Genomic DNA, 8,907 nt, shown 5'->3' on the forward strand with positions numbered 1-8,907 from the left:
TGATGGTCAAAAAATTGGAGAACACAACTGGGGCCATGATACATCCTTGCTTGACCCCAGTTCAGATGACAAATGGATTTGTTTCTGATCCACTACAAAGAATAGTTGCCGTCATCTGGTCATGGAGAAACCTCAGGACCTTGATGTCTTTTTCAGAGCGTCCAAATCTGGTCATTACTTTCTACAAGACTTTGTGACTGATGGAACCAAAGTCCTTAGTGAGGTAAGGGAAGGCCATATACAGGTCCTGATGTTGTTTACAAAACTTTTTTGGACCTGGCAGGCAAGAAAGATCATGTCAGTTGCCCCACAGGATGGTCTGAAACCACATCCAGAGTCCAGCAGGAGTTCCTTAGCAAAAGGTAGTTGGTTCAGGAGGATGTAGGTGAGGATTTTTTGTGCTCTGGAAAGGAGGGTGATACCCTGATAGTCTATGTGAAAAAAACCTTTTCTTTTTTCTTGATGACAGTCTCACAGTGCTGGTGTTCCTCATGTCCCCAGGGATCTGCTCATTGTTTCAAATTTGAAGAATACATTTGTGGAGTCTCAGTACCAGTTCTTCACTTTTAGAAGAGATTTTGCCAGGTATACCATCTGGTCCAATAGCCTTATTGTTCTTGGTTTCCTTGATGACACACCAGACTTCATCTAGGAGGGGTGGTGAGGGGTCCTCTACTGAGGTGTGGGGTGATGGTCTTGATGGTGGCATCTGTCACCATCAGTTCATGGCTCAGGAGCTTCTTAAAGTGCCTTTTCCATCTAGCATGGATAGATTTGTTATCTTTGAGGAGCACTGAACAACTGGCTTTATCTTGCCACCATTGGCTTTTGATTTCCTAGATCCTCCTCTGAGTTTCAGCTTTGAGGAACTGATGCATCTTCTTCTGCAGAGATGAGGTGACATCTTTCCAAGCAGAATGAGCCCTTCTCTTCTGGGTGAGGGAGGGATTGAATCTTGATGTTTCTCTCATCAAACCTGTCTTGGTGTCAGCACGGACCTTGTGGATAGCAGTTTTAAATCCTTTTACAGAGCTCCTCAATGTTGCCTTCAGTTTTGGGAAGGGCAGAGAGCTTTTCATGAAGACACTATTGGATATCCTTACAGACTTCGAACAGATCTGATGTTGGAAAACCTTTGCATTGCAGTTAGCTGTTTTCAGTGTTTTATAGCAAGCCAGATGTTCATGATGGACTTGACAAGATGATGAATAGAGGAAGGGGGCGCTGGAGTGATGGCACAGGGCAGTGCTTGGTGTGGAGACACTCAGGGCCATTAGCTCCAGTTGTGCAGACCGGAGGCAGGTATCCCTTTGTTAGCATCATTATACTTTGTTATGCTGTGTGCCCAGCAGCTACTCTGTTAACCTTCTCCAAACTGCTGATGACTTAAGACTTACAGGCACGTTCCACATACAGATCAGCACAGCAGTGAGAGGGTTAACTATGTCACTGTAGCAGTTGTGGTGTTTCCCACAGGGGATGGGTGTGAGGCTGAGGTGGAGACTCTACCCCTGCTCCTTGCACTGAGAGCTTTCAGCCTGAGTGAGCTTGGGCCATGGCAGGTAAGACTACCTATACTCCCCACCCCCTTCTTCTGTGCTCAGCTTGCCTACACCCATGCTCTGCATGCGTCTTCATGTATGCCCAGGACCACAACATGTCGAGCTGCAGTGGAGGAGCCCTGGCTGGCAGGGATCCTGGGGGTTCAGCATGCCAACCCAGGCTGCTTCCCTTGCCTCAATGTGGTGCAGAGGAGCTGGCTGGCTGGGGCATGAGGATGCTTCAGTGAGGGACTAGCTGGCAGGCAGCCTGTGCACTGAAGCACCCTTGTGCCCCAGCCAGCCAAGGCAGCATCTACACATGTGCTGCTGCTGAGCTTTTAAATCTGCAGCAGGATAATACTTGTATTTACACATACTATCCTGCTTCGGAGTAAATTAGTTTACTCCAGCCTAATAAAAGTACACATGTAGATGCTGAAATGTTTACTGTGTGGCTAATTAGTCAACTGCGCAGTAAATGCCTTGTGTCGACATGCCTGGTAGGTTGGTTTCAGTAAAGACTGTGCGTTTTGTTTTTATAACCAACTCCAGCAGAACCAGGATTTGGTTGTGTGAAAATCCATAATGGCAACCAGTCTTCATTATTTATTTAAGATATTTGTTTACCTTTTTATTTATTAAAACATACATTGACAGCACATGGATGTTGCAGAAATAAGTGAAAATGAAGGTGAGTGTGTTAGATATGTTTTCACAGTGATGTACTTTTTAGACTATACTGTCTAATCTATCACTGCACTTGTATAGCAAATTGTGGTTGGCTATCCCCAGGTGCACATGCAGTGGGTAGTGTAGGGAGCAGTTTTCCTTCAGTCAAGCCACAATTCCTTTACATGCCTGTTCAGATACCAGAGTGTAGGAGGTCCAAAAACATGGCTTCTAACCCGCTCTGCAATGGCCTGTAGAACTGGTTAACTGCGTGCACACAGGTAAGTGCATACGAGCACACATTGATCTAAAGTTAGTGTGCCCAAGTACGTTCTGGTGGTCAAATGGTCTCTGACCCTCTGTTATCTATGGGAGAGACAAGGTCGTTAGCTTGGGGGATTTTAGCTTCAATGAGGAACAGGTGCTTTTCTTTACAAGGAAGATACAAGTACAAGCCAGTAGCATTTCTTATCCCTAAATGGATGCATGTTTTTATCTTCCAACATTTATATAAAATTAATGTATATCATGGTTAGGTATGAGTCCTCTTCGTGGAGACCTGTCAGTGAGGCCTTCAGTGTCACAAAATTTGGACACTATGGCTTGAAAAGTTCTAAGGCTTGTGTGAGATGTTGACAAAGTGACACCCATTCACATTGGTGGGTAAAACCACACATGCCACTTGAAAAATGTGGGACCCAACCCTGAGGCTACTTCCTCAGTCCTATAAGGGTCTAAGACAGCAGAAGCAACAGGTTTTCATTTTGTGTATTGCCAAAATCTACGGAGAAGCTCTGGAGAGTCTATACCCTCTGCCTGCAGTGAAAAAAATGTTCATTGTGGGATGTTTGCATGAGGTTAAAGTAAGTGTTTGGTCCACACTTGATGGTACCTACTGAGAATCATTGGCTGCTTGAAGATGTTAAAAAAATCCCCCCAAATCCACACTTTCCTGGAAGCAGTACATTACTTTGATCCAGCTCTGCACCGTCTGTACAGATTGGGAGCTTCAGCAAGGCTTTTTGGTGCTTTAATCTAATAGCTTCAATCAGCTATTAGATAAAAGTACCAATAAAACCCCCACTAAACTGCCCAGTTTATACAGAAATTGGGTGAGCTGGGTCCAACTAACATGTTTCCTCTTTTCGGCATGCACTGTGCTCGGTATGGGAGCACACAGAGTTTTTAAAGTAAAGCACTGTTTTTTGTTTTTAATGTCTGCAAACTGCCATTGTGACCAAACCAACATGTAAGGAAAGGCATCTCTTGGACTTGGCAATAACATCATTAGCACATGCAGGTGCTGTGACTTAGTAGTATCAGCCACAAGTCAGGTGCCTGGGATCCCTAGCACTAAGTAATAATAATATAATATCACGATCCACTGTTTGATTGGAAAATCCATTTTCCCAGACTTTCCATATTTAAGGGTTTTGGCTGTAATCTCAGGCTTGACCTCTTGAGAGAACACCCTGTTTATTTTATTGAGAAGACAGATTCATATTTCTTACAGCTACAAATGAGTCAGTAGTGAAAATGATGTAATGTATTACCAGTTTATCTCTTGTTTCCTGCCATAATTGGAGAAATAAATCATTCCACATAGAGATGAAGAGAGAGGAGAGTGGTGGGGTGAAGAAAGAATAAAAGAAAGAAGTATTTATTTAGGTCACAATAAGAACACTATCCACGGTACATTATAAGAGGGTGGTTACAAAAAAAATAGACTGCAAAGAAAAAGCAGAGCACAGTTTATAGACAGCTGTGGAAACTGGCAAGTTTTTTCCCCCCCTTCTTTTAGTAAAGCTGTACAAAGGAAGCTTTTAATACTAGTTCTGCACAAGGTAAAAGACTGATTTTTTTTCTTCCCTCCCCTCTGTTTGTACATTTCTTTATTTTGTATAAACATACCAATACTTTTACTTTAGATTGACACTGCATTATAGTTTACAATGTTTAATTTAAGTACATACAGTATTACATCTCATTGACGTATTAATTTTAAGGTGCAATTCATCAAAATCTACAGCAAGGATTATATTTTTCTTTTCTTAGTTTTCTTTGGCACATTTCCTCGTTTGTTTCAATACAAAAGTGTAAGATTGATTTTACTCTGTAACACTGCAGGAATTCAAACATTTTTGATAGGATGTAAGTGCAATTTTATGTATACCCAAGCTATTTACAAAAAAGTCTCATGTATGAATTTCCAGTTTTTTACAGTCAGATGGCTGATGAGTAGATATTGATGTGCAAGGCAAAAAAGTTTGTTCTGTACAGTGACTGAATGATGTCGCACCATATCATATGCAGCATTATTTGAAATGCTTGACTCTCTGGAATTTGATCATGAAGAAGCTTAGAATGGGGTTACTGTTTATGGTAAATCACCAGAACATAGGACTTCCTTCGTCCATGAATATTTATTAAAATGGTATGATTTAGCAAGTAGTTTGGCACTGATATTCTGGTCTACATGGTGAGTCACAGGGCTAGGATTCACAGTGTCCTAGACAAATTGGGGGATTGGGCCAAAAGAAATCTCGTGAGGTTCAACAAGGACAAGTGCAAAGTCCTGCATTTAGGACGGAACAATCCCATGCACCGCTACAGGCTGGGGGCTGACTGGCTGGGAGCAGCTCTGCAGAAAAGGACCTGGGGGTTGCAGTGGACAATAAGCTAAATATGAGCCAACAGTGTACCCTTGCTGTTACCAGCATACTGGGATGCATTGGTAGCTGTGTTGCCATTGGGTCAAGGGAGGTGATTATTCCCCTCTATTCAGCACTAGTGAGACCACATCTTGAGTACTACGTTCAGTTTTGGGCCCTCCCCTACAGAAAGGATGTGGACAAATTGGAGAGAATCCAGTAGAGGGCAACAGAAATGGTCCAGGGGCTGGGGCACATGACTTATGAGGAGAAGCTGAAGGAACAGGGCTTATTTTGTCTAGAGAAGAGAAGACCGAGGGGGGATTTAATAGCCTTCAACTACCTGAAGGGGGGTTACAAAGAGGATGGAGTCAGACTATTCTAAGTGGTGGCCATGAACATCGCGTGACACTGGCGGCTGGATGGCTGTGGCAAGCTCCGGCAGGGCAGCGCTGGTGGCGGGAGTGTGGTGGTGGTAAGCATGGAGCTTCCACAGGTATCCGCAGTGCTATTGGTGGTTGGGGCGGGGTGGCAAGTGGCGACTGCCCACAGGCACTGCCAGCAGTGTCGGCAGCATCTTTTCGTACGGGGTGTACCACCATGCTTAGGGGGTGCATGTGCACCCATGTGCACCCCCTACACGTCACCAATGGTGGTGGCAGATGACAGAACAAGGAGCAATGGTCTCAAGTTGCAGCAAGGGAAGTTTAGGTTAGATACTAGGAAGAATTTTCTCACTTGGAGGGTAGTAAAAGACTGGAACAGGCTATCGAGAGAGGTGGTGGAATCTCCATCCTTGGAGGTTTTCAAGACCCCACTAGACAAAACTTTGGCTGAGCGGATCTAGTTGGGGCTGGTGCTGCTTGGAGCAGGGGGTTGGAGTAGATGAACTCCTGAGGTCCCTTCCAACCCTAATTTCCTATGATTCTGTGAAACCAACCAATTTGTGTAAAAAGCTTAACTAGCCAGTGACCACTTTCTAGAAGAAAGGTGTGCTTCATATACACTGGATACTATTTATTTTTCTCAGCAGAAAATATCTGGAAGTCACTACGGGTAGCTGTGCAGTCTATTTTTATCTTCATGACTTTTGCCTGCTGTGGGACTGATAAATATTAGGCTAGAATAAGAGAAATACAGTACTGAAGCTGATTAATTTCTGCCTCTAGTGGAAATGCACTAATAAGCCATCAAAGTGGACTTAAGTTGGCAGACAGTTTCACTTCGCAATAATTCTTCAAGTTAAAAAAAGTAGCAATATGCTTAATATTTTAAGTTCAGTTCTGTTCACTGGCAATTCATGTGGAAAAAACTTAAATATGTAATGTTGCCATTTCTTTCTTGTCTATTAACTTCCAATGCCCATAATGCTTAAAGAAAAATAAAATCCCATAAATATTAGCACACTTATTGCAGGAACGTTCTGGTCAGTTTCCTTACTGAAACAGTCTGCCTCTCTGGTATTCAAATGAGCTTCAGAAATGAACTATTTGGCACATTATCAAGTTACAGTAGGCATTTGGAGTACCGTGTCATTTTTTAAACCGTGAAAGGCAAAAGTACTAAAAGGACTTTCCATGCAGTGTGTGGTGGAATGGAAAAGAGATGTGAGATACTGCACTATGCCTGAGAAAAGCGCATTTCCTCCACTTCACTGTCCTGGTTCTAACATCCATCTTATGAGCATGCTGATTCCCAACAGGAATTTCAATACCTCCACAATATTACACAGTTAAAAAAAATTACATATTTTACAGCTTGCTGTCTTATCAACCTGCCCACAAGTACCAACTGTTGTGAATCTGAATAGTGGGGAAAAATCAGATGTCTGTGTATCAAATCAAAGACACTCAAGTTTGTCTTTAATATTTTCTTAATTATTCTTTAGCTTCCTAAGAGATTTCACATACGCTGATGTCCTTCAGTGTTCCTGTGTCTTCTGAAAGACACAGGCTTTAGAACTGCGATGTCTGGGTAAATGATATGGTGTCAGATTTATCTACAGCAAAACCTCCATTGATATAGGATTTCTTAGTCTCTGTGTCATCATTATCAAGTATTGTTGTTTCCAAGGCAAAAGGATTCACAATGTTGACTTCAGAAGTGACATCCATCTGCTCCAGCTCTCTTTTGGAGAGCTTCTCCACAATCCCTGCACCAAAGGCATCTCCAAGGACATTCACCATTGTTCTGAATCGGTCTCTATGGAATAAAAATACAGTCAGACAGGTTAACGTTTCTGGGATAGGCCTTGCTAGAAACTTGCTTCCTGTTTAAATTTTAAAAATCATGTTTATTGGGTTTTAAATTAAATCACTACAGTAGACACTGAACTAATTGGAGTTACTGTTGCTTTTATTGGGGTAGTAATGAACAGCAGACTTTTTTTCATTGTCTTTTCTCTAGGCAATGTTTTTTGAAGGAGAATGGGATAATAACATTATAAAGGGCCCATTTAGAAAGTTTAGATCACACTGAAGTTCTGTTACAGATGTCACAAGGTGGCACTATGACACACAGCCTTACACATTCTTGTCATACAGAAAGCAGGCCAGGGTGGCACCTTAGGGCGTTTTTACACGTGCTCTGGGAATAGTGGGGAGGCGCTTTAATTAGAGCAGCTCTGTTTTAATTAAAGCGCCCAAAGCATCTCATGTATCTGTGTCCCTGTGTTTCAAAATGGCGGTGGGGGTGCTTTATTTAAAACTCATCAAATGAACTTTGAAGTGCCTCCACTGCCATTTTGAAGCATGGGGACGCTGATGCATTAAATGTGGAGGCTGGCTGGAGCGTTAATTAGCATGGTCCAGGAGACTCGATTTATTGACTCAGCTGGAATGTGCTGTAATTGCATTGCGTCAGAGCAGCCTTTCGGCACATGTAGGCACCCTAGACCAATTCTTTAACTCTAAGGTGCCACCCTGCCCTGCCTTGCGTCTGACTTCAGAGAAACATGACTAACTGTATCTCCAAATACTTTTCATGTGAGCACTGCTCTGACTTTGTAGATATGTTGTATTGCTGGTGGTTTTGTTAGGAGGTTTCTTTTTGGAGGGACCTGTAGTGAACAAGAGGAGAGTTGGCTTATTCAGTTCTTGGGGAGAGTTGCTCCCTGGGAAATGGGCACTGGTAATTTTGCTGAGATTCTTGATACAGGGAAATGTATGTGCTGTTTAACTACCTCTGTTTAAGGCCCAGTGTGTACTTTGTAGGTAAAATTACACTGGGGGCATGTACACAAGATGCTTCCTGTGCAGTGCAGTACAGCAAATTACTGTGTAGTAAACATCACTGTCTACATATACAGGCCTTTACTGCACAGTAACTGCTAAAGAGAGCAAATTAATTTGCTACCTGCAAATGCAAGTAGTAAACTGACTACCGAATAATTACTGCACAGTAAGGCATGTGTAGATGGTTGACGGGCACCTGCCCCACCTCCGCAGCTCTTTCCAAGCTCCCTGCCCCCAGTTGGGGAGCTGGGGCTAGGAGCTCCCTGTTGCCAGGGCAGGGGGGCATTGTCCCCTGCCACCAGAGCCTGCTCGGGCAGCACGCAGCTCCTGGGGACAGGGAACAATCTCCCAACCCCTGCCAGGAGACAGCACTGTCTGTAATTACAGTGCACTGAAGCAAACTCTTTCTGGTCCCATGCTCCCTACCAGCCTCAGGGCTAGCACTTTGGGGGAGCCTAGAGCTCCCCACCCTGGCTGCTGCAGGGGGACAGAAGAGGGTGGTGAGAAAATTTGCTCCCAAATGTCCATACATGTACACTCCTGCCCAGGGTATGTTTACTCCAGAGTCATTTATGCTGGAGTAAACACACCCAGCAACATTTGCACATGCAGATGCGCCCACTGAGAAATACTTAGTCTCTGTGCCTCTGAGTATTTTTATTCAAACTGGAAGGTGACTTGCTGGTTCCCAAATCTTCTACTTCTTGGCAGAGGTATGACAAAAGTTTCATAGATTTCATAGACATTAGGGCTGGAAGGGACCTCGGGAGATCATCGAGTCCAGCCCCCTGCCCAAAGGGCAGGAAGTCAGCT

At 43.6% G+C, this 8,907-nt stretch overlaps 1 protein-coding gene across 1 annotated transcript in view; it reads right to left on the minus strand.

The window, feature by feature from the left end:
• Window positions 1-5,823: 5,823 nt before the first annotated feature.
• The window catches only part of SLC1A1 (solute carrier family 1 member 1), a 100,199-nt gene continuing 97,115 nt past the window's right edge, over window positions 5,824-8,907 (minus strand). Inside the window, exon 12 of the mRNA XM_019555331.1 lies at window positions 5,824-7,063. Within this exon, the coding sequence (XP_019410876.1) occupies window positions 6,817-7,063 (247 nt within the window). The 3' untranslated portion in view covers window positions 5,824-6,816. The remainder of the gene's footprint in view (window positions 7,064-8,907) is intronic.

Source organism: Crocodylus porosus, unplaced genomic scaffold, assembly GCF_001723895.1.
Source record: "Crocodylus porosus isolate Cpor-Errol unplaced genomic scaffold, CroPor_comp1, whole genome shotgun sequence".
Classification (NCBI taxonomy): Eukaryota; Metazoa; Chordata; order Crocodylia; family Crocodylidae; genus Crocodylus; species Crocodylus porosus.